We start from the raw sequence: 26,897 nt of genomic DNA on the forward strand, positions 1-26,897 counted from the left end.
TTGTGCTCTCTTACTCTCAAAAAAAAAAAAAAAAGAGGGGGATTGGCAAAGCTTCTGGGCAGAGACAACTGTATGGACAAGCACAATGAGATGAGGAAACCACAGACAGGGTTAGGGAAGGGAGACTTACTCCAATTTCCTGGAGCAGAAAAGACACAAGAGAAAAAATGACACAAAAGAGAAAACTGGTAAATTAAGTAGGGGTCAGATCATGAGGAATATGCACCTAACCCAAGTAGCCACAGTCATCGCTGTTTCTACTATACACATGATCCCAGAGGAGCTTAGAATCCATCGGGAAAGCCAAACGCCCCCCTTACCCCACGACTAGCAGCTCCCCTGCTAGAATGTAGCCTTGGCACCTGGCCCACCTACCACAGCACCTGGGACATATTAAGCCCTCAATAAAAGTTTGTTAGATTGAACTGGGAGGACATAATAGAAACATTTCCAGTGGTGGAAGTTAGGGGTGAAGAGGAGGTGCACAGCAGTGCTGTCCTTTAAAATCCAACATCTAAATATAAAATACTGACCACAGCCTATGTACCAGCAATTACTCTTCATCCTACTGCCCAAACTCCTAGGATGCCAGAAATAATGTCAGCAACCCCTGAATCTCATGGCAACGTCCTGGGAGACCACAGCAGCATTTGAAGTGTGCTCTGTTCAAGCAAGTATTTCTCTATTAAAATCGAATGTCAGTTCCAAATGCATTGCCATGTGACAAATGTTCATTTTACTCCAGGAAAGCAGTGGTCACTCGGACCAGGCCTGGAAGGAAATGTCCCACAGCAAGAGGATGTTGCTCACACCACACCAGAGGTGACAGGGTTTTCCTGTGCCTGGTTCAGAACTGGAATTATGTGTTTTGGTGAGTAGGGCATTCAGAGTGGGTTGCGTGCCTTGAAAGTGTCAGGGCCAGCCTGCTGTCTACAGCCCCAGCTACAGAACAGGAAAGAATCTGGAGCTGAGACTGGAAGTTGAAAGAAGAATTTTTAAAGACCAGGATATAGTACAGTACCCTGACTGGGTACAGTCAAGATTTGGTCATGTACTTGTGGAGGTCGAGTGCAGCTTGACCTTTTATGAAGCTTCCACTGTACATTTTTTAAGCAGTCAATTAGCAGGTATATTAAAACGTGCTGTACCGTAAGGAAGTAAGGATGGGAAGAGGCAATCTGAAGGAGTGGGAAGCACATGAATTTTCCAGCAGACAGTCCTACATACAGATACTGGATCGGTCACTTCCTAGCTTTTTGGCCTTCTGCAAATTATTTAAACTCTTAAGCTTTAATTTCTTATTATGCGAAATGAAGGTAAAAAACATCTATTTCATAATGATTGTTGTGATGATCAGCAAATAATATAAACAGAACTTCTGGCTCTTTGCCCGACAAACAGTAGGAACCCAAATGAATGGTGGCGATTTTTTATTATTCCCAGTTTCTGATCTCCATTTTTCATTATTTGGTGTCATATTTCCCCACTATGTCCAAATTTGTGTAAAATAGGATTTTCACTTATCTCTACCTCTAAACTTTGTTTTCCTAGAATCATGGAAACTGAGTTGGAAAGAAACTTAGGAGTCATATAACCCAACCTGGATATAATCCTAAGGATAAATTAACATCCTTTCCTAAAACATCTTCCTGGCACACATGCTCTCTCCGTGCACCAAAAATCAATGCTTATTTATACGGTCAGAAACAGGATTCTGGAGGAGTACCCTGGATGCACTTTGAAGAATGCCAAGTGAGATTCACAAATACATGACTTCTCCGTGGAAGGTAACAGCAATCCAGTCATTTAGTCAAAGCCATCGCTGTTTTAGAATCTATTAAATACAGCGATTGATGAAGTAGAAGGGATTACAAATAAACAATAAATCATGCAATTATGACTGTTTGAATTTTGGCAAGATAATAAAAAGAGCAGGGGTATAATCAGGAAATAATAGAAGAGATCTGCAAGGCACCCCTGCAATTAGTGATAAACAGAACTTGGCTCAGAGCTGGAGCCCCAATATGGCTCTCATTAAAGAGCCTTGGGACCTATTCCTGGGGCAGACCTCTGCTAGCTTGGAGAGAAGTGAGGTAACCAAAATGTCAGTGTGTGTGTGTGCACACACACACACACACCCATATTCAGATAATCTTTTGCTATAGTATTATAACCACCTGGGCTGAAATGACTACCTTATGCCAACTGAAGACCAATCCATGGTCTTCCGAAACTCTAATTGAGATGTTTCCTGTTTTCAGCTTTTTGACTCTTTCCTTTGTCATACCATAAGCACACACACACACACACACACACACACATGCACATGCGTGCACACCCAGGCATTGTGCAAAGGGCGCCTTCACTCATCTTTCCTTCCCCCTTTCCTTTCACCTTCTTTTATTAATGGTGCCTCTTAAAGAGATAAATGCTCCCACACAAGTGATACCACTTAAACAGATAAATAGTCCACACTGGAGAGACGCAGAGAGCATGAGAGAAAACCCTGTCTTATTAGACTGGAAACAGACACACTATATTAATGCAAAAAAATCAGCATATGGTTCTAATAGGCTTTCTTAAAATGATTTATCAGCTGTGATTAAGCCCTCAACCACCATGTCTATCTTCATAAATAAAGCAAAAGTGCACCTTGCTCTCAAATGTATCTGCAGTATCTTATTACCCAGCCCTGTACAGTGCACTCCATTTACAACACGGCTCTGGGGAGCCAAGAATTTGTGTGCAATCACAAAGTGTGTGCTCTAAAGAGACTGCCAAGATTTAGGACTCTTATCTCAGAGATAGTCTTACTAAAAATCCATTACAATGAAGGTTTATCCCCTCTCTCTGTGCCACGGAGCTCTGCATTGGTGAAATATGAACAGGTAATTAAAAGGATAGGCCTGATTTTACAGTGAGCCCGGTGACACGGAATCACCAAACAGCTGTTGGGAAAGGCATCTGGCACTCGGTGCGGGTTGGTCACCTCTGCCAAGTGGTTGGAGAAAATGAGGACCACTTTGAAAATCAGACTCGGCCTCCTTCTTCTCTTCCATGGCTAGGAAACGCAAATGCAGATCTTAGTCTGCTTGGTTCCGACCTCATTCTCCGGCGGCCTTATATGTCAAATGGTCTCCGCCACAGACTTAAAAGAAAAAGTCTTCACAGACACCCTGAGCAGGGGATGAGGAAGTAAGTGCCATGACTTCGAAACGAAGGAGGAGGAACTGGATGAAAGCATATGAGCGCAGTAAGTCATAAACGGATGTCTGGGAACTGCACTGAGTCAACCGTTTTATACTCGCAGGGCATGGCTCTGTTGGAGTGGTATTTACTCTTTGATAAAAAGCCAGTAAGTCCAGGAGGATGAGCTAAATAAATCCCACAAAGCACCCAAGCAAAGTGTTTTAGTGGCTAAGTCCCTTTCAAGCCATTCCTCGCATACACACAAAGCACCATTCATGCCCTCCCTTCTCACACCACCTCATACGCAGAGATCCAGACACATCTGTCCCCGTTCCCTCTAAGCTTCCCAGGCACTTCTCGACATGTCCATTTGCAGCACAACTGAGGCACAAACGTGAGATCTCAATACTCTTTTCCAACAACAAACCACTGCCACAGGACGTAGGCAGGTTTGCTGTAGCATCGTCAGATTTTGTTAAATGGCAATAGACTTTAGAGAGGGCAAAATCTAAAATCTCAGAAAAGAAAAGGGTGCTTGGGCTAGTCCATCGGTGTGGTATAAACAGACTGTAACGCACCAGCCAGCCCGTTGTATTAAGAGTGTGGCCTCGGTGGCGGTAGTCTGCACCCGTAGCACTCCATTAGAACAGCGTTAATGAGGTCAAAGTGGCCTCTCTCCCCCACGATCACAGACTACACCGCTGGCCCTGGCCAGCTGTCTGACAATATGTGCCTCTGGTTACACGGGGGTCTGAGGGAAGGCACGCGTGTCTGGAGCTGTGCAAATCTATCACAGCTAATGGTCAATCAACTCTTAAACTCACGCCTGGTGGGCAAATCAGCTTCACCATTGGGGGCAGCAGGTAGCTATACTCTGACATTAAATGTCTGTTGGAGCCGGTGTTGGGCATTGTAGGCAATTCTATGCAGTGCTCAGCATGATGAGGAATTATTCACAAAGCCTTGATTTCCCACTTTGTCCAAAACATGTATGCAGGTAGGTATGCATTACTGTGATACAAATAAAGGCAAAAAAAGAGAAATCTAGCAGAGATCTGGGACTAAAAGACTATCCTCCCCACCCCACGGTGCAGGAAAGAGATGGTCGTTGGGGCATCAATGTCACCACTGCGGTATTGTCTCTGCGAATATGGAGTTTGAGGATGTGTCCCCAGGACCCTTTCTCGACCACTTCTTTCAGTCAACATCAGAAGGAATGTTCAAGGTGAGATGCTGTGGTGACGTGTGGCATCTAACACCATCTACCTAAGAACGAGTTTTACTATTTTTTATTCTCCAGCTCTCAGTGTATCTGAACTATGTATGTGTATAATTCCAAGGTTGTCAAAAGGCCTGGTTTAGCACTGAGAAAATAGACAGTGATGGAATGGAGTCGGGATTTCTTGCTCTGCCCTGAATTCATGACTTCTCCACCACCCCCACCGGGGCTGTTACCAAGAGCACCCGAAATGCTGCGAGGCCATTTTCGGGTGGACCAAGAGCAGAGGGCTACCACACCGCACATCACACTTTGGCACATCAAAGGGGCCACCAGAATTCCAGAATGGTTTCTTCCCTTCTGCCACTTGGGGGCCAATCAGGTGGGGTTAGCAGGGAGGGGCTCACATGCACTCTACATGCTAGAGCACTACGGATTCCAGGCTTACCCTGGAAAGAACAGGAATGCCTGGGCCCCCCCGTGCCAGCAAATCCCAGAAAAGCCTCACGTTCATAAATCCTCTGGGAAAGTTCCTAAGCTCTGTGCATAACAAATCATATGAGGAGAAGCCAAAAAGGGGACGGGCTCTTTGAGAGTGGCTGTGATTCACAATGCCCAGCGCTGCATCATCTGTAGTCAATCAACCCGACGTCCACACAGAACACGACTGCTTTTCTTCTTTGGGGACATGGCTGCTCGTGGAGCCCAAATAAGCCCCCACCTGGACATAAAGCCACAGAAAAGGGCGGTGCCTGGCACCGCCTCAGGCAGGGTTCAGACAGCACCATGATCAACTTTCAAAGTCACCATGTAACAGATGCTGTGCTCTGCTCATAACTCAAGATCCCGGGGATGGCCATGCCTGCAGCCATCCCCTAAATGCAAAATGTAGGATTTGCTCCACTCCACGGAGGGAACTGGGGACACTCCCACAGAGCCAGACAATGCTTGCAGGTGGGTCCCTCCCTCCTTCTAGCTCCAACACTGTCAAATGAAACAGCTCCCGTCCACCTTCAGGTCAAAGGTCAAAATACCATCTACATACACAACAGTCTGATTTCACCACTGCGGGAACATTTTGTTAGAAAGCATGTGCTTCGAGGAGATGCTGAGGGTAAAGTCTTTCGGCATCCCATTTCACTCTAGAGCCAGATGAGAGAATCTGGCCTCATCACATAGAAGAGTCACAGGTTCAAACAGGCTAAAAATAGCCTTAAATATCCCAGAAAGCAAAAAACAGAGCTCAGCAATGTTCTAGAAACGCTGCAGCTGACATCCCGTCATATTTGGGGTGTGAGGATCATTCCAGCCAAATATTGAGGAGCAAGTTGTGTGGGGCGAGCCAAGAGGATGGCCTGACTGCCTCTCCAATCCAACCGGCTTGTGTGCAGCCCTCTCCCAGGTCACCAGAACAGCTAGGTCCCCAGTGTGTAAGAACGTGGTACAAGTAACTCGAGGGGGGGGGAACAACACGATTTCCTAGGCCCTTGGGCTTTGGTGATCTTTGGGTAAAAAATAAGGAACATGTCCGTGTAGGGTTCCGAGGCTAAAAACGGTAATTACACTACGGGTTCAAGTTGACAGCTGACATCCTGGAAATATGGATGGGAGGAATGCTCGGAATCCCAGTTCCTGGCCTCAGCCTTATCAATATGGAAATAACTTAACAACACACAAATGCTGAAGCCAGGCTCCCAGAGTAAATCACTCCCATACCTGCTCTGGACCATACTTAACGTTCACCTGGATTTCTGAGATAATGGGGGCAGAGACTCTTGCAACCATTATATTATTTTCCTATTCTCTTTTTACAACGTCAACTTTTTTCTCACGTCTCCGCGAGGGGCCCAGGTAAGTGATTCTCAGCTACAGATGCACAAGGAGTCTAACATTTGGCCCAATTTTCCAAACGTGAGGGCTGTTTTCTGCCTAAAACGGAAGCTTCATCTTTAAGTCATTTCGTTTTAATCCAGGCCTGAAAACAGATCTGCTTTCCTGCTTGCCTTTGGGAGCCTGAATGCAGGGCCTCACAGACGACAGTGCAGGCTTCCTCTGCAGATGCAAAGGCCTCCTGTGCCCAAGCACTGCACCCGCCTCCCCATGCCTGTCTGGCGGGTTGCAAGATCTGAATTACTCACAGCTGGAAACTGACTCCTTCTGAGGAGAGCATCAATTCTCTGTTGTGATTCCATTTGGGCTAATACCTTGAAATCCCTGCCTGACTGGCCTGCCTGCCTTGGGACAGGTAAGGAATGATTTTTAACTAGCTGAGGACCCAACCCAACCTGGAATAGAAAAAACACCCTGTTGAGAAAGCTTCCTCCTGGGAAAAGCTGCCCTTTTTGGTGGCCTTAAAGCTGAGCATCAGAATTGTTTTAGTGAGGGCTCCCAGACAAATAAATAATTCCATTGGGCTAGTTTTTGGCTACAGTCAGGCCACCTGATGGGAAGATAGGCCAATCAAGTGGTCCTCACAGCCCAAGTCTGGGTTGATGGGAGTGCCCAAGGAGCTCCAGAGAGTTTGGGAGCTCCAGAGCACTTAGGGCTATTTTTGGAATCCTTTCTTCATCATACTTCCGTGCCCACCCATCCCTGCTTTGTTCCTTTTAGGTGCATTCCACACATAGAATGTCATAGAATCAAGACTATGTTCATCAGCTCCCAACATACTCCTTTTAATACCTATGACATCCCACACCAACCCCTCTGCCTTTTAACAATCACAGCATCTGGAGGAACTTTGAACTTAACCACAAGTCAGAAATAAAATACAATTTTTTTTACAATTTTTACAAGTAAAAAACTACAATATTGTTTACTTGTAAACATTTCGGTTAGTTTTTTTTTTTATTCCTTAAAAAATGAATTCAGGCGTGCCTGGGTGGCTCAATCAGCTGAGCATCCGACTTCGGCTCAGGTCATGATCTCGTGGTCCATGAGTTCAAGCCCCACATCGGGCTCTGTGCTGACAGCTCAGAGCCTGGAGCCTGCTTCAGATTCTGTGTCCCTTTCTCTCTCTTGCCCCTCCCTGACTCATGCTCTGTCTCTTCCTCTCAAGAATAAATAAATATTTAAAAAAAATTTTTTAATGCATTCAATTTTGCAAGACTTAATGTGAGGTAATTCTTTACAGTTAGGTTAGCAGTCAGAAACCTTCTTGGAATTCACAGCAATAACCCAGTAGGAAGTGATGATGGTCTAGACTTGAGGTGGTAGAAAAGAAAAAGAAAGGGAAGAGAGGTCTACTTCCTATGAAAGTTGCTGGGCAGAGGAGGGTAGGATGGCAAAGCAGACTCCTGCGGTGGGTGACGCATGCCTCTGACAGGGCAGTGAGTGGGCACGAGGAAGCCCTGAGCGCACTTTGCGTGCAGTTGGGAGTAGCAGTGCTGTATCCGGTGAGAATGTGGGGAGCAGCTGCAGGCTGGAGGCTAATAGTCAAGTCTGAAGACTAGATGTAGAGTTGAAGGAATTGTCTGGTGGAGTTGATGGTTCTGCTCTGAGCATTTATGAGTTTTCTGAAGAGAAGGTGTAAACAGAAACCACCTGGGAGTGGATGCAGCCAAAAGACAAGGAGGCAGAGACAAAGCACAGAGGAGGGAAGCCTTACCCCCGGCCCTCCTTGGTGAAGGCCTACCAACACTCCGTCTCTCTTGATAGTTTATTCCTCTGCATTTAAATGGGGAACGCAGTACTGGGATAATCACCTATAATTATTCCCTGTGAACTAGAGGGACCAACATCAAATTATCATTAACAACATGTTCAGAATGTCATATGCGGTCCTGGCTATGCTTCATGAATACATAAGTCCTTCGATCATTGCTGTACCCTGTCACAACTGAACAGAAAATACTGGTGCAAGAAAATCCTCTTTTGTTCTGCAATATTCCAGCACAAATAGTGGTTCTCAAAATCAATACCCGGTTCCCTCTTGCAATCTTCCTGGTACATCCTAAACGGGGTCGGAGCCTCCCAATCTCTTCCACTCCACAGTTTCAAGTTGAAACCTAAGCGCCTCGTACAAGGCCACCCGTCACAGCATGGAATGAATGAAAACCTTTTCTCATTCCAACTTTAGCCTCTGGAGCCTTGTGATCAACTCTCCAAAAGACATCAGGCAGAGACCTCCATCTTGCTGCGACACATGTCATGGACTAGCAAATATCCATAAAATCCAGGACCAAAAACTTAAATGCTTAATAATGAACTCAGAGAACAGTCAGCGCTGCCCCTCACAGGCTGAGACAAGTGGCAAGTCCTGCCCCCGGCCACCACCCTCTTTTAATTCAGATTAGGACACCGGCTGAAGGCAGAGCCATGCACTGCCAAATAATTTAGCATTAGAGGTTAGATCCTCGGTTTCAAGAGATAAACATATTTTTTTCCTCAGTGTGCAAGTCAGGTTGTGAGGATTCATCCATTTTAGTCCAAATTATCCAAATATACAAAGTCTTCAAGGGAGGACATGACCAAATACCAGGCACCCCTCTCAGTCAGTATTCCTCCGAACCGTGGGCCTTCCCCCATCATCCATATCAAATAGACCTGATAGTAAGTGCTCGTTCTTTGCAAGGCAACAGACAGTGCCTTTTGCCACTTTGAGGATACCCTGACTTTCTGGCAAAAAAAAATTTTTATGTTTATTTATCTTTGAGAGAGAGACACAGAGACAGAGACAGAGTGTGAACAGGGGAGGGGCAGAGAGAGAAGGAGACACAGAATCCAAAGCAGGTTCCAGGCTCTGAGCTGTCAGCACAGAGCCCGACGCAGGGCTCAAACTCATGGCCCGTGAGATCATGACCTGAGCCAAAGTCAGACGCTCAACTGACTGAGCCACCCAGACACCTCTGCCAAAAACTTTTTAAAAATAACTCTACTATGAATTGTTATTTCCCACTCCATTTTAAAATTGAGGCAGAGCCTCAGATCACATCTTGATTCGCCGACATATGTGGCAGTGGATGCCAACTCTTAATAATCTCTGGTAAAGATTGCACACATTAACCCTAAACCCCGGGAAGCTAAAACACATGAAATGGCTTCCGGTCTTTTCCACTGGTTTAGTTGTTCTCCTGAGTGGGATGCAAAGACCAAGCCAACCTCTCTTCCAGTGTCAAAGTCCACTCGAGCCAAAGGCATCCTGTAAACCTATCAGGAGAAAGCTGAAAAGCTTTACTTGTGTAGTGTACCGACAGGGGAGGATCAAAAGGATCCTTAGAAGATAAAGGTTAGGTTTTCCAATCCCTGGGGGGATGGGGGAAGAGCTAGGTTGCTAAGTCTTCGAGCATTGCTGGTGGGGGTTTCCTTTCAGTCATGCTGATTCGAAACAAAACAAAACAAAACACGAGAAGATCAAAACCAGTTTCATGGTCTCATCTCCCAGGATTTAGCAAACATGACGACATTTTCAAAACCAGAGGGAAACGAAGTTTAAGTTTCAGAATATTCTTTTCCTCCAGACTTCTGCAAGGAGGGACTGTTTTTACACAAGTAGAAGCAAAGTGTTAACAGAGCAGCTGTTGCAAGTTTGCTCAACTGGGTTTCTTTTTTGTTTCCATTCAGCACCAAGTCTACCTTCCCCAGAGGACAGCAGTGCCAGCACGGGGCTCACAGAGCAAGAGTGTAGACCAAGGCAGAGGGCCTCTCTCTCTGTACCTTCTCTCCCCCAAGGAACCAGTGGTGTCGAGTAACATGATTTCCAGGTACAGAATTTAATCAGATTGAGCAGCCTACTTTTCTGAGCTAAGGCTGACCTGGCCGTGCCCTGTTCCATAACTCCTGTTGAGCTGGGATCCAAGATCTTAAGATTGTAGCTTGTCCCTTGCTTCCATGTGTTAAACAGTCAATACCCTCTGGGAATAGACTGCACTTTTCATCATTTGGGTAGGAATTCTAGAGCATGGAAATGCCCTAATTTGCTATTGATGCATCCGCATGATGAGTCAAATTTAGGTCCTATGGGAGGAGAGTAACACTTAGCACTTACACACCGTGCTTTTCATCCTCAGGGTCCTTCACCACGTGAGGCTGTAATGTTATAGTTCTCTCAGCAAGACAAAGGAGTTCATTTCTAGTCCTCTCAACTCGCCTTACACACACACACACACACACACACGCGCGCACACGCACACGCGCACACACGCACACGCACACGCGCACACACACACTCCCAGACAATTGTTATCATATGATGAAGTTGTAACCCACTTCCTACACATGGATTATGCTATCCATTTTTTAAAAATCAAATTTAAAAGGTCAATTCACCTTCCTCTTTATTTTCCTCTTTTTAAAAATCTTTTTGGTTTTGTTTCTGGTTTCTTTCCCTCTGACATAGAAAATGAAATCAGGATGCTAACTGCCACCTGTTACTAGAGTCTATTCAGTATTACTGGTAGGGTTCTGTACTTGACTTGATCCCTCATGCCTCAGGGTCGTCTGTGTCATCTCTGGCCAGTGAGGAGAGTTGAATACTCTTTCTTGGGGGTTCTGGAGGAGTCCACCAAGTTCCATGCTGAGACCTTCTCTACTTCATCTCCATGCATTCCTGGCTCGGGTGATTACATCGAGTCTCAGGTATTTGAACACCATCTATATGCCAGTGACTCCCAAATTTATATCTCAAGATGAATTGCCTCTTTCTGAATTACAGACCACTTAGATCCCTGTGCCGATTCCGTATCTCCACTGTAGTCAAAAAACAGTCTCCACGGTCTTCTCTTCAAACTGGCTCTTCCCACAGTCAACTCCCATTCCTTCCAGTTGCTTAGGCCAAAAACCTCGTTCACCTTTAATTCCATCCTTTCTCTTACTCCCCAGATCTAATTCATCAGCGAATCCTGTTGGCTCTATCTTCAAAATAGACCCAGAATGTAACCACTTCCTCCATCTCCACCTTGGACCAATCCGCCATCATCTTTAATCTAGATTCTTCCATTAGTCTCCTTAATTGCTCTCTCCCTCCCTCCAAGAGTTTACTTTCAACTCAGCAGCCAAAGTGAACTCCCTAATATATAAGTCAGATCCTATCACTCCTCTGCTTGAAACTGTTTGTGGTTCCCCATCGCACCAGGAGAAAAATCTGGAGGCCACAGGCCTTCTGGAATCTGCCCTCCTGTGCCCACTCTTCAGCTTATTACACACCCTCCTCTTTGCGATTCCTCCAACCCACAGAATCCTCCAGCCTTAGAGCTTTGACATATTGCTCTCTCCACTTGGAACATTGTTCCCCTCAACACACCTGCTCGGAAGCAAAGCTCCGCTCTCCTCCTTCAGGTCTCTGCTGCATGTCCACCTACCAGCAAGCCCTCCCTGACCACCCCCAACACTCACTCTGCCCCTTTCCTGCTATAACACTTACCACCTTCTGACATGTTATATGTTCTATTGTTTTCACTTGCTGATTATTTGTCTTGCTCCTGAGAAGGAAGCTGCCTGAAGGTAGGGTTTTGTTTTTAATTAGCTTTAGTCCATGGGTAGATTCATCAAGGCTTGGACAGTGCCTGGTACATGGTGAGCACTCAAAAAAGATATACTGAATGAATACACAATGAACACAAGTTTCTCATCTGTTTCAGGACATAGACTATCCTGACTTCTAAGCCACAGGCAAACTGAGATTTGTGATGCCTGCTAGCGATGGGTGCTTTTTCAGGGGAACTACATCTCTTACTAAAGAGTTGTGAAACCATGAGCTTATACTTATGTGGAAGATTGGGTAACTGTGGAATGTGTTGCCTTCTATATTGATATAGATACAGGTATTAGGGCTTTTTCCATTGTCATGACCTGACTCTAGCCTGTCCTCATTCTATACATCCATTGGTACACTTTTGGAAAAGGGTGTCAGGATTAGAGATAGTCCACAGAACAGAATTTTCCCCAGTGGATAGCCAAATGGGCTAATAAGCAAGGATCAATTCTCTATTTGCTCTTGGACAGAATTTTCTAGATAAAACTGCAGCTAGAGAGTTAGAGGTGGGGGGAAGGACCAGCCTAAATTTCCCAGTGTTTTTGTATAAAGTACTTATACCCAGAGGAAAAGACATCAGAAGAAAGTTAGAGACATAGAATTAAAAAGAAATAATTATCTGAATGTGGAGCAAAAGGAAGAAAGTGAAAGACAGCATTACACACATAATATAATATATAACAATAAGGTTTGCTTTGAATAAAGAGCTTGTATTCCTACTTTTCAAGCAAGGGATGAATAAATGAAGCAGGAGCTGTGGGTGGCAGTGTGCCAGAGATGTTAGCAGTTAGAGAAATGTGGTACAAAGGTTGTATGAACATATGCTGGTCGATTGGAGAGTATCTCCTACCTTTCATTTATCCACCTGTGGCTTCCAAAGAAATGCTAGGCAGAAGCCACCAACACAGCCCATTTGGCTGCTGGATAAGTCATTGTATTTTAGGTCTCAAGAAGCCAAGGCAATCCAAGGTTGGATTTGGCCCCTCTGATTTGAAAGAGGCAAAGGGAGAGGATACCTCAACAGCCTGAATGCTGACCAGCTTTCATGGTGTACCAGTAAAGTTGGGGTCTGAGACAGCCACCCCAAAACCATGAGAGAAGTGGACTACAAAGCCCCTCACCCAAACACCCATCACAAAACCAGCACATGGCTGAAAGCAACATTCAAAAGACACCTTTAACAAATATTTTAAGGATATGTTTACAATATGTATTTCTACAATTACAATAGTCCTCTTTCTCAACTTTGCTTGCCTAATTATTTTCATTTTTTAAAGTTTAATTATTTATGCTCTTTCTCAGCCCACAAGGACTCAGAAGCAATTCACAAAAAGGCGTATAAGCACGGAAATGTTTTTTTTTCCATTATGGTATTTATGATTATTTAATTATTTTTTTTTTTACAAATAGTTTATTGTCAAATTAGTTTCCACATAACACTCAGTGCTCATCCCCACAAGTGTCCTCCTCCATGCCCATCACTCCCCTCCCCCCCACATCCATCAGTCCTCAGTTTTTGTCAGCATTCAAGAGTCACGGAAATGTTTTTTAAATTAAAAATCGGGACCAGAGGAAATATAAACTAGAACTGAAAGTCTAGTCTGGGGAGAAGTAAAACATGTTCATCATAGTGTTCTAAAAAGTTCTCAAAGTTAAGCAGTAAACTTGGCTTTCTGTTAACCGAGAAGTCAAAGCAAAAAGAGAAACAGAACCAGTTACATGATTCTCAGGTCCACGAGGAGAAAATAGTTCAGTTCCTTTGGGGGAAGCAAACTATTTCCTGGAATTCAGATCTGCAAGAATTTCCTCCCATGGGGCTTCATATAGAAATGAGTACTATGCAAAGGAGAACATCTAAAACCACACCCCTACCACGGGCTTCCTAAAGCTGTCCTTGGTAAATGTCTGTAAGAATATCAAGGGCACATACTTCAATTAAAACCATTCTATTAGAAATGAAGACAATATGAATCAACATGACCCAGTACACACCTTCCTTACAGTTCAGTTTAATCTAAGAGGCCAACTTTGACTTCCTTGAGGAATGAATGAACTTATTAATCCCTCGGTTTTTTACATGTCTACCAGGAGAGCTAAGTTTATTATTCAACCAGAGGAAATTTACTAGGCTTTTGGGTTCTTCTTTGCCCTTGTTATTTTCATTTTTAAAAAATACATTTCTAGTGCAGTGAATTATAGAACATATGCCTTCTATTTTTCTTGAGTTAAAATTTTAAGTGCTCAGAAGAGTGTCTGGCAAATAAGTGCTAAGTAAGTATTTGTTAAAAAGGGGGTGAGTCTTTCATGTCACCTGGGGGGTGGAGGAAGTGGTTGTGTCAAGTATGAATGACAAATTAATCATCTATAAATAAAATCAGTTGATTGAGATTTCATACCTCTCCTGTATCCTTCACCAATCATCATGATTTTGCCTAAAGCAGTATAGACTCAGCACAAGCCCTAAACTATCTTGATGTAAGAATGTGACATGAAAAATCTGGTGGAGGGATTATTATAATTTCACGTTCAGGAGGATTTGTAGGTTTTGAAACATCAGAGCCTTTTGAAATGTCTCCCCCGGATGGAACAGCTGGAACTTCAGAATCCATTACAACGTTGCCAGCCCTTCCTTTCAACCAACTTCCACATTTTAAGTCTCTGTTCATGGAACGTGTCTAATTTGTTGTTTAGTACAGTGTGGGCATTCAATAGCGCTCTATTGTAACAATAAAAAAATGCTAAAGAGCTTCCTTATCACATTTACTTGGGAGCCCGTTTCCTTTCCTTTATTGTGACTTTAAAATACAAGCACAACATTACGATAAACTGAATGTACTGTGGAGGCATTCATAAAGTGGATTTTCTAAATTTATATTTATGTTTTCTACATTTATTATTAAGAACAAATAATACACACATACATTTAAACCATTTGTCTCAATAATAACAGATGTTCAATAATATCACTGGGAAGGAATTGTGATGCTGGCGGAGATCTACTGGGAAGATTTATCCTAGGTTTTCAGAATAAAATGAGATCCCTTCTCCTCTGCTATGATTATCTGCCTATTGTCTCTTTGAGTTTTGTCTTCTGCATGCAACACCCATGTAAGGCTTACTACTAAATGTTCAGCAAACTAAATCAACTAGTTTTGAATAGAAAAAGTCTGAGTTTGTCCAACTCAACGTTCAAGAATCAGGTAATGGGTTTTTTTGCTTGAATTTTGTATTTCATGTCTGTTTTCCCCTTGATGGATTTCTACTACAATCAGGGACTCATCCTTTTTTTTTTTTAAAGTCATGAGACACACACTTGCAGATGCATAGAATGCTGTTTTAGGGCCACATCAACACCATCTGCAGTGCCACCTAAGTTCCCACGCAGAAAATTTTAATGGGGGTTAGCGGAGGCACCTGCCAAGGTGTCTGTTCAAGCAAACCTACCCGCTTGCTGCTCTCCTCCTCTTGAGCTTTCCTGAACTCATGCTCGAGGGAGCAGTCCAGCTCATTGAAAAGCCCCACCTCCTCACAGTTCTTCAGGAATCTCGTTGGGGTCGGAGTCTGATCTGAAAACAGAGACCAAGGAATCATACATGGGATCTTTTCCTCAAAAGCCAGTAGCTAGCATGAGCTCAAATTCACTAATCCCCTTCCCTCGTCTTAATTAAGATGCCAACTGGTCATCCATAATTTTATACCCTTTTAAATAAAATGGCAATATGGAAGAAACTAAAACCACAAATCTCACAGGAAGAATACAATGTGTAGGCTGCATATGTAGGGTTTTCTAAACTTCTTCCAGACAACCTCCAGAGATCCCACCAACAACTTTCTGGGGTCCCTATCATTTGGACACACATTTCAATGTGTGGAATGACTTTTTTTTAACTGGAAAAAAATGATTTAGCTAAAATTAGGCCAAAAAAATTCTTCTGAGACAAAGTTAAGCTTGATTTTAGGGGGAAAACAGATTTTGTAAAAGTGTGTATCAATCAAAAAGAAACAAACAAGCATGTTAATTCTTTTTCTTTTCTTAAACTTTATTTATTTATTTTGAGAGAGAGAGAGAGAGAGAGAGAGAGAGAGAGAGAACAAATGGGGGAGGGGCAGGGAGAGAGGGAGAAAGAGAATCCCAAGCAGATTCTGCACTGTCAGCACAGAGCCAGATGCAGGGCTTGAACCCACCAACCATGAGATCATGGTCTGGGCCAAAATCAGGAGTTGGGCACTCAACTGACTGAGCCACCCAGGCGCCCCAATTCCTTTTCCTTAATGGAAAAAGAAAATATGGCAATTCTGTCTCTCATTCTGAGAGTCACAGAGGATGATGAAAGGTTCCAAGTTAAACACATTCAGCTTTCATCCATTAAAAATATAATTATTAATTTTATTTTCCTTTGCTATAGCCAAAGGAATGTTCTGAGAAAACTCTTTAAAAGGAATTTCTTTCATATTCTTGACTGTCTAGCGAGCACATATCTTAGAAAACTGGAGGATCTGAAGCCACTATTTGTGGCGTAATATTTATGCAGCCTTTGCAGTTTACAAAACGTTTTCAACACGTTCTATATAATCTAGATGTCACAAGATCCTGTAAGGTAAATAAAGGTAGACTTACACCTTTGTAATCACTAAGGACAGTCAACTTCCTTGATAAAGGTGTACTGGAGTTGGCATGAAGAAAACTGTAAAGTGTCCTATTGTTCTAAACAGAAGATGGCCATGCAAAATGGCCATGCTAATTATTTTGCAAATGAGGGAACCTGAGGTCCTAAGTGATTAAGAGTCCTGTTCAAGGTCTCCCAGGGAAATGTGATGACACCAGGATTATGACCAAAGCCTTGGTGATATTGCCAATGTGTACATATATTATTCCCACCTGAGCCTACAGCACACACTGCTAGATTAATTATGGCACTTGTCTAACTTAACCTACCCTCAGTCCCAAATTATCTTTCTGCACAGTTCTCTAACACATCACCACCACTCAACTGAAGAATGCCACAAGTGGACATGAATTTGCCATTCCTGCACGTTCTTTATATATTCCTGTATCATAAAAAAACTAGAATCATATTTACTTTTCTAAGTCATACACTTAGCAGTTACCCCCAGTAAATTATCCATTGAGATTCTAAGAAATAGCTTAATATTAATGAAGATGAAAGTAGCTTGAGATCCCCACATATTCAGCCCTTCCAAGGCAAGATCTCCTGATTCCTTATGGTGAGGGGCTCTCCCACCTGTTAAACTCCCAACTGGTTGACCTGGATCTCAAAAATCCCCTTCTGCATCCTTTTCCATTCTTAGCCCAGCCTCCAAAATACTGAGCTCTTTTTACAGTACACAGAGAGCCTACCACAGATGATCATAAATTGGACATTACACAGAAAAGCTATGCAAAAGTTGGATTTGATTGAAAATGGTTTTATTAGCACGTTAATCTATTAAGAGCCACACATACACATTTGTGTCCCAAAATACATATAACATGTATATGCATATACACATATGTATACAGTGTGATAAAATTAGTACAAAAAGGACAAAATTAGTATTTATGAAGCATTTTGCAGTTTACAAACATTTTCACCCACACTGTCTAGAGTCTATATCTCACAAGATCCTATGAAGTAAGTAGGTCCCTCTTATTTTAGAAATGGAGAGATAAGTACCTTAACACGATGTCACAATTTGTAACCATTTTATCACTTCTCTTTTTCTTTCAGGCATAATCCCTTCTCAGTCTAAATCCTGTGCTTTTCCAGGACTCACCTCTGGGTCTGAAGGAGTCTGTTACATGTGTAAAAGACAATGTTGGCAACCCAGAAATCCAGATTTGAAAATCATATGATTCAGGATACATTACCTACATTCTGGACCTCATATTCCTCCTCTTTCAAGTAAAGTTCTAAAGTTACCTGTTCTATGAATCCTAAAATCACCACCATAATGGGTTCCCTTCAAAGTCACTGTCACTAGGTCAAAGAAACATGGCCATTTAAAGGACAGCTTAATGGGAACATCAGAAACAGCTGGCTAGACTCTAGAAATTAGGCCAGAAGTAAAGGCTAGACAGATAAAGAAGTTTCCTGAACAGAAGGTGTAAACAGACAAGACCTGACAGTGAAAATAAAGGGTGGTGTGTGTGTGTGTACATATTCTTCCATTTATTGAGTGCTTATTCCATGTCAGGCATAGTGTTAAGTGCTTTGTATTATACACCATCTCATTCATTTCACACCAACCACATTTGGTAAAAATCATTTTCCCCTTTTACTTATAAGGAAACCGAAACTCACTCCAGGCTGGGGCCACATAATTATATTGGTAATTGACAATCCTAACCATCCTTGGTTCTTTTAAAATATCTTGGAATCATTTCTATCCCTTGTATAATCGAACCATATTGTAATCCTACAGACCCTCTACTATCTTGCAAGTCATTTTGACTAAAAAGCCTGAGAAAATAGCACATAACAGAACTGAAATACTAGACCACTTGCCATCAGTAGGAATTTAGTTTGCCAGGTTTTAATTCCTCTTCTGCTCTTCTATATTTCTTTGTTGGAGATTTACAAGCTGAGGGTCATGATTCTACATAGAGGGAACAGTAATCCTAGGAGGATCCGCATGGGTCCTGAAGTCTAAGATGAGTTCATGAGATGGGCCATGAAATTGAACTCACACTGGCATTTGGAGGCCAAACCTCAAAAAAACTTGAGAAATGTGTTCTGTCTTCTCTCAGCAAAATTATCTCCAGATTCAAGCGCCTGCACACGTACCCACGTACATCAGGAAAGGAGATGGAAGGAACACGGCACAGGAATGGTAAAGGCAATGGCCACCATCGCGAGCCTCTCGGCAGCAACAAGGATACAAAAGGTATGAAGCAAGGGAAACTTTGAGCCCTAAAGGGAGTTGGTTCCCTCCTACCCCTAGAGCAGAAGACCCAGATGGAGGCCATAGAGTTGTACTAAATGTGACTTTCTTTGCTGTATGATATAATAAAGGAAAAGCAAAACAGATATCTGTATCCACATTTGGAAGAGATAAGGCCCACTGTTCCTAATTTTTAATTCATTTTCTCCTGGTGAATGAGCTATTCTTTCCAGTTACAACAGGAACCAAAAAATGGAGCTTAACTTTTATTTTAACATTTATTAGAATTAATACGGGGTCTCTAGCTGTCTTTGATCCCACATGGTACCAGTTCCAAGGAAGGCAGGAAATGTGCAAATCTTCAAAAAGGGGACAGCTAAATCTATCAGCAGCTTAAATAAAAGAGTCAGAGCTTCTCGGCCACATGAATGCCTTGTCAAATAACTATTCCAGCTGAAATTAGATCTAAAGTAGGTGAGTAATATCCATGGCCATAAATTAAAATCCTTATAAACGCCACCTTCTTTGGGACCAAGAGCATGCACCAGTTCTGGGAGTAGCAGTTCATAGATAACAGTGGGTGAAGCTCTGCTGGCGGATAGTATCTAAGGTGTGTTCAGGAGTAACAGGCCATACTCCAAGGACTTCTAGGAGCTGGTCCCAGTGGGAACTCAGAGCCGAGATGTTCACTGTAGGCCTTCTGTTCACCTTTCTTTTAGTGTTCCCACTTGAGTGAGGGTCATCTGAATGAGAGAAAGGAAGAACTCCCAATCTCAAAACTAACCTAAAAGTTAGTCACGTTTGAGTTTGCGCTGCCCTTGAGTGGAAAGTATTTTGTTGTTCTTCCCTTTGCAAATCCGAACTGGCACGGCGTAAGCACCGACACGTTGCTCCCTCGCAGGGAGTTCGCAAAGAGCACACCAGCTTCTCAGAACACCCAGAGAGCCGGGATCACGACAAGTGGGGTATCTTACCCACCTCTACCTGCCTCACCTGTCCTTGGGATTTCCTTACCATTCGGACAAGAAAGATTGGCGCCAAAATGGATTTAAAAAAAAATCCTGTGTAAAGGTTGCCATATTTCAGTATCTGGTACCTTTCTTGGAAAGGTTAGCCTGTTCCTTGAAAAGGAGCACCTTTTCATAGAATCGCTGCCTCTGTAAGCAGCTAGGTAGAGGATTCTTGCCACATCGAGACCTTTCTTGTACATCTACCTGCAACAGTGCCACGAGCTCCACATTATGATTTAGAAATTCACCCATCCGTTATACGATAGGAAATTCTGCACCCCAGTACATCTGGGTAGGATGACAAGTCCGTGGCCAGAACTCTTAGGGGAAGGAAAAAAGCTCACGAAGTTTTCCAATCAGTCCATAGTCTGCCTAGCATCAAAAGCTTCAGCCCCAGCAAGTATGATTACTCCAAAGACTAAATGACAAGCACAAAGCTAAAGCCTGAAACCTGATTCTTCTTTTAAAAAGTGTTTAGTCTGCTCTACATTTAATAATAGGTTGCTACCTTATTCGGTTTCAGAGCTGCATTTGAGGTATACGTTTGTCTATGTTTCATTTTCCTCAATGATAAAAAGGCAAGGCGACAAGTCATCAATTAAAAAAAAAAAAAAAGTAAAAGCAGAGTTCCCATAACATATCAAGAGAAGAAGAATGCAAACTTCCTAAGCAAAATTTTCTTACCCATTGGTCTAATATTCCCAACTATGGTCTTACTAAAGGACTATGTGAAGCAATTTTACATCATTCTGTATTAAATTGATGGTGCCTAGGAACACTATAAAAGCCCCACTAATTCAGACACTTATAAGAAAGATCAGTTTGAATTAGTGACCATTCTAATTGTAGGGTATTTTTTAAAGGTAATGCATTTTTGCTATTTGCATGACTCGGATTCAACCAACCAAATGTAGCTTAATGGAACTCCTCAAGAACGCTGCTCAAATCAATAGAGAAAATTATCGGAATTAGCATATCTATTTTAGTAAGAGTTGGGGTTCTCAGAAAAGGCATTTTTCTTAGTTTTTATATTCTTTTTATAGTTCTATTTATCCCGTGGATTCTTCAGCAAATGCTTTCTTTAAAATAGTCTTACTTCGTCCCTATCCCTATCTGAATTTTAATCAAGTCTTAATTAAGACTGTTTACATTAAATGAATTTTAAAATACACAAGTCTTTATAAAAGCAATAATCAGTAACAGCTGAGAGAATTCCATGGAAATTTAGACCAGCTCCTTTACAATAAATGTGCCTTTTATTGAGTGTGAATATACCACAGGAGCAATAGGGTCCTTTCCGTAACACTGACGTTACTATTTCCTCACATCTGTCCCAAGAGGCAGTGTTTCCATGGGACAACCCAATGCAGCTCTGGTTTTTAAGCAACAGCTGTGGAATGCTTAAGGGTTGACCATCCTGTGGGTGACCCAGGTCAGCAAGAGTCGAGACACACTGGCAGACTCTTGGATCGAATGCTGCTATCCATTTACTGTCAAGGTAGAGAGCGGATGGACAAGATGCCCTTGGGAAGGCCATGAGTCAACTGGAGATTGCTCTGTGAAGGGCATCTCATATGACATAGGGCTCCAGAAGACACGGAGTCAGATTTAAATGAATCGTGTATATAATCCACACCTACTCACTGTCAGCCATGGCCTAGCCAGAGAGTTCCCACAGCAATCAAGCCACAATGTTATTTTTTTTAATTTTTATTTATTTTTAGAGAGAGAGAGGAGCAGAAAGGACAGAGGGACAGAGAGAATCTTAAGCAGGCTCCATGCTCAGCACAGAGCCTGATGAGGGGCTCAATCCCACAACTCTAGGACCATGACCTGAGCCAAAATCAAGAGTTGGATGCTTAACCAACTGAGCCACCCAGGTGCCTCAAACCACAGTTTTAATTCATGTTAGAGGAGTTGAGCTGGTGAAGAGGGTTATTAACACTGAGAGATCATGGCTCTGCAGGCCAGGTGACCTGAGGGATCCAAGGTGAATCTCTTATCAAGCCCTGCCCTGAACCATGGAAGCTAAAGCTTCACATTTCCACTCAGTCATCAATTGCCTGAGTTCTCCTACACTCGTTTTTGGAAAGGATTGGTTTCCAGATGGAACAGACTTGAAGCCAGTGTTTCATATATAAAAAGTACTGCAGAGCAAGGCTTCTAAGGTATTCAGGTGAATCATTCAAACTTCAATTTTGCTTGACTGGCTAGAAACATGAATGAGAAGCTGACAACTCCTATTAATGCCCATTGCCACTTGTCATAATGGAGGGGAAAGTCTGATATAAAAATGCACTCTTTGTTCCTCTAAATGCTAATGTGTTAATATAATCTCCTTCCAAAAACTTTTGATTGTTTCCTGTAAGATGACTATTGAAGAAATAAGCCAATAATATAACACCAAAACATGTTCTTAGTGTATGTTGTTCACCAAATCTAGTTGTACAATGAGAAAATTATAGACCGATAGGAACTTTGGACAAACTGCTTACCCTCCTGACCTTGGTTCTTCGTGTGAAAAAAGTGGCCAGGATTAAATGACATAATGTATGTGAAGCAGGAGGCACAATTATAGGCATAAGACAAGGCAATAAATGGTAGCTCTTGTTATTATCATGCTGTCCTCCAGTGCAAGCCATTCCCACCACCCTCTGTTCCATACAGATCTGATGAATTTCAATAGTGGGAAGTCACTAGGTACCTTCATCATCAATGGAAGAGGAGGTAAGTATGGTCCATATATGTGCGCATGCATGAGAGAGAGAGCGAGAGAAACAGAGGGACAGAGAGATTTATTTACTATTCAGTTTTTTTAAGACCCTAGTTCATTCCAAAAAGAATTTGGAATGAGATATGTCACCTTTTCTCTGACGTCCCTTTAAAATGACCATGGATTATTATGAGCTTTGTAGCAAAGAGCCATGGGCAATGGATTTGGGTTCTGAGATCATCTGGTTAATCATGATCAATCTCATGTTCTACTTCACTGAACAGCATTCTTGCTTTCTCCATGGTGAGAATTAGGTTTAGAGCCTGGAATTAGAGATAGTTCCTCATTCTAGACTTAATCCAGGGACACAACTGGGTTCTGACGGACCGTACTGTCATTTACGGTAGGTCTCTGCACTGAATGGGGATAAGGAAGATGGAATGAGGAAGCCAGTCTCTCTCACCCCTCTTCTCTGTGTGTTGGCTGCACCATTATCTGGTGGTGTGGAGTCACCACTTTCGCCCCCACATATTCAGAAGACAGAGAGAAATGACTCTGGAGCCCACAGTGGCGAGCATCAGGTCTTGGCTGAAATGCCACTAATGCAGAGGGGCCTTTCCTGACCTCTGTTAGTGGCCGGCTAGCCACTTATTTCACATTGTCGTGTTTCATCTTCACAGCACTTGTCACTAACTCATTATTTATTAATCTGGGGGGAGGGGCATTGTCACTGATCTCTCTTCCGCCCCACCCCCAGTAGAGTATAGTAAGTTCCACAGAAGTGGGGCCTCATCTGTCTTGGTCGGTGCAGCATCCCCAGCACCTGGCACAATAGTATCTTTGCAGACACTCACTGTTTGTTGAATGAATGAATAAGTGATGGTGAAGGGACAACTTCGGCCCCTCTTCCCACACCTCAGCTGACACCTGCTCTAATTTCCCTCGAAGCACACACACCAGTTGCCTCCAGCATTAATTGGGCTATGATGTCTGGTGTGGATTATTAGGCATTTCAAGGTGTGGTTTCATGTATCTTTCTCAGCCTTCCCACCTGAGATGTTCATTGGGTTTTACCTTTGGAGGAAAGGTCTAGAACACTCTTAAGCTTCATCTTCCTTTTCATGAAGCAAAAATTTATCATCTTCTAGGTCAGAATTTCCACCACACTCTCCCAATACACACACACACACACACACACACTTCTCATGTGGATTATTATTTGCTTGTCTGGCTATAAATAAAGTTGCGCTTTGATTCCCATTTTGGTGTTTTCCTGCACAGAACCTGGGCACCCTGTAAATAAGTGGGGGTGCGGATGGCTGACAGAGCAAGATTTAGGAATTCCTGAATGCCTAATCATAATACCATTAAAAGAGACCCAAACACCATACTCTCTAGCTCTAACACTAAAATTTGATCATAACTTTCAAACCAAACACATCTCTTCTCTCATAACAGCTGGTAATTTTGCAACCTGTATGTGAAAGGATAATGTGCTCAGTGGGCTCCCATTTCTACGTTGGCATCTAAAAATCTTTGATATCACAATTTCTCTTACCATGAAATTATCTTCACTAACACTAAGAACAACTGAAGGGAAAACTCAAGTCCATCATCATAAAAGGGCTCTAGAAATGTACCACATGAACCAAATAAGGATGGAAGGACCAAGGTGGGAGGGGTAGAAGTCTTTGACCTCAGAATCCACCCCCACCACCCCATTCATGTACCAACTAGTATTATCTCTTTAAAATGAGGTTTTATGTTTACTCTCTATCCATAAGAGCACTCATTGTAATAAAACATCATGACTGCCACTTTTACTACTCTGCCTTATGGCATGTCAAAGATCATTTACAATCATTTTGAGTAGTAAATTGCACCTGGCTTAACTACAATGGACTTTATGACAAAGCTATGAAATTATTTCAGATCTTACAACTCTTTGGATACTTACCTTCAAACAGCCTATCTGTGGCATCTTAATAATTTCTCTAATAATAATGTTTGCAATTACTGAAGGATGAAGTGATTTTCCAAAATACGAGTTAACCAGATATCCTGAAATTAGTAAGAAACATATGTACCATCCTTTCTCTTCATAATATATGTCCAACTCCAATTCATCTGAAATGAAATTTTGTGTAACTGAATATTGCAGGGAAAAAAAAAGTGGCCCAAGGGGCCCCACAGTGTCTCAGTCAGTTGAGCATCCAACTCTTGACTTCAGGTCAGGTCATTTTCCCCGGGTCATAGGATCGAGCCCTGTGTAGGGCTCTGTGCTGCACACAAAACCTGCTTAAGAGTCTCCCTTTCTCCTTCTGCCCCTCTCCCCAGCTCGCTCTGTCTCTCAAATTAAAGGAAGGAAGGAAGGAAGGAAGGAAGGAAGGAAGGAAGGAAGGAAGGAAGGAAGGAAGGAAGGATGGAAGAAAGAAAGAAAGAAAGAAAGAAAGAAAGAAAGAAAGAAAGAAAGAAAGAAAGAAAGAGAAAGAAAGCCTGTTTATAGGCAACATATAGAAGCATTCACACATGCTTAATTCCTTTTTTTCAGACCTTTGGATGGGGCTCCTTGTAGGGCCATTCCAGAAGTACACCTGAAAGATACTGCCTGGTCCTTACCACTAGGCAGTAATACCTGCACATAATTTCTACTCCTTAACACACACCTCCCACTCTCCTAACACTAAGAAGCCTATTTTTGGGATTCCACTTGGGAAAAATAAGAGGAGGACTGAAAAATTTAAATATTGGGAATTGCAACATCTGCAGCTCTGGTACTTGTATATATATATGCGTGTTTAACTATAAAGTCACACCACTTCATAATGGTAATGGTAGATAAATGATAGAACAGAATAAACGATAAAAACAAAAGAACACACTCTCCTTCCTAACCCTTCTGGGCTTTTGTAATTCTTGCAGATCTAAGCTTCTGCATCTGTGTTTCTAGACTTAAGGGAAGATAAAAATTATTTCTGAAGAGTCAACTAGTTCCATCAAAACAAACAGGCTGAGAGGTGGTGGGTGGTGGCGGAGACGAGGAAAGAGGCAGCTTTTGAGCCTGAGATTCTTCTAAATCCCAACACATCTGCACTATCATCGAGTCACTGGCGGGTCTGTGAAGATGTGTGGCCAGCTCTGGCGCCAGGAGTGTGTGGTGGCGGGGATAAACCGGTGAAGCCTGACAATGCAGTGGCTGTGCCAGTCGGCAGGCTAGGACTGCGAACACAGTCACTTTGCCCTGTGTGGTAAGCTGGGGGCAGCTGCTTCATCTCCCTGCGCCCCCCTCCTCTATCAGTAAAATATGAGTTGTAATAATAACCTGTCTGACAAAACTCTTGGAGGATTTGCTAATAATAGGGATAATAAAATACTCGTAAAATATAAGTGCCATAGAAATGCTAAATTATATGAGCCAGGCCTGCCAGGGCAGTCCGTTTCTCTTCTGATATCATTTAAAGCATGTTTATGGGCATATTATCTCTTTCATGATGCCAAGAAGACAGTGGCTTCAGTGAAATATTTCTCACCTAAAAGGATAACAGGAAACACTTCAATTACCCCGCTAGGGTTTGTAAAACACTTTCACTGACATTCTTTTACTGGATCTTCACAAGAAGCCTGTGAAATAGACTGGGCAGATAAAATCATTCCCATTTTACGTAAAAAGAAACTAAGGCCCAAAAGGTCTCACTAATGTGGCTCAAGGTTATCTGGCCGGTGGAGGCAGAGCACACGCTAGAGTTCAAGTTTCCCCACGCCTGGTCCTGCACTCTGCTTTACCTTACTGCACCACCTATCAAAATGGGGAGAAATTGCAATTACTTGATGGACTAACTGTTATTATTATTTGTTTCTGCTCGCATTTGCTGACCACTTGCTGTGTCTCCCTGTATTATCATCTCATTTAAACCTCCACTAAGGGGGCAGGTTCTATTTCATTAAAAAAAATTTTTTTTATTTTTTAAAATATTTTCTATTTATTTCTAGGAGAGAGACAGCGTGAGCAGGGGAGGGTCAGAGAGAGAGGGAGACACAGCCTCCGAAATAGGCTCCAGGCTCTGAGCTGGCAGTCAGCACAGAGCCCGACGCAGGGCTCGAACCCACGAACCGCGAGATCATGACCTAAGCTAAAGTCGGACACTTAACCGACTAATCCACCCAGGCGCCCCTAAAAACTTTTTTTTACTAGCCACCTCAGTATAAAGAGAAAGATGGGGGGCAGAGGGGGGAGGAGGGAGAGAGCTCCTTCTACTAAAGTCACACAGCATTTTCCAAATATTCATTTGAAACACAGGTCTCCAGCCTAATTTTCACACGTCCACTATATTGTGATGTCCTCAGGGACAGAAATCGTATCACTCTTTGCATCTCCCATGCCACCCAGAACAGCTTAGTGTGCATCACAGATGT

At 42.8% G+C, this 26,897-nt stretch overlaps 1 protein-coding gene across 4 annotated transcripts in view; it reads right to left on the minus strand.

The window, feature by feature from the left end:
- Positions 1-26,897, minus strand: part of CREB5 (cAMP responsive element binding protein 5) — a 492,421-nt gene that overhangs the window by 300,226 nt on the left and 165,298 nt on the right. For all 4 annotated transcript variants that reach the window (XM_077775424.1, XM_077775422.1, XM_077775423.1 and 1 more), the window contains one exon: positions 15,324-15,445. In XM_077775424.1, the coding sequence (XP_077631550.1) occupies positions 15,324-15,445 (122 nt within the window). The remainder of the gene's footprint in view (positions 1-15,323; positions 15,446-26,897) is intronic.

The sequence above is a fragment of the Crocuta crocuta genome, unplaced genomic scaffold (genome assembly GCF_008692635.1).
Source record: "Crocuta crocuta isolate KB4526 unplaced genomic scaffold, BGI_CrCroc_1.0 scaffold197, whole genome shotgun sequence".
NCBI lineage: Eukaryota > Metazoa > Chordata > Mammalia > Carnivora > Hyaenidae > Crocuta > Crocuta crocuta.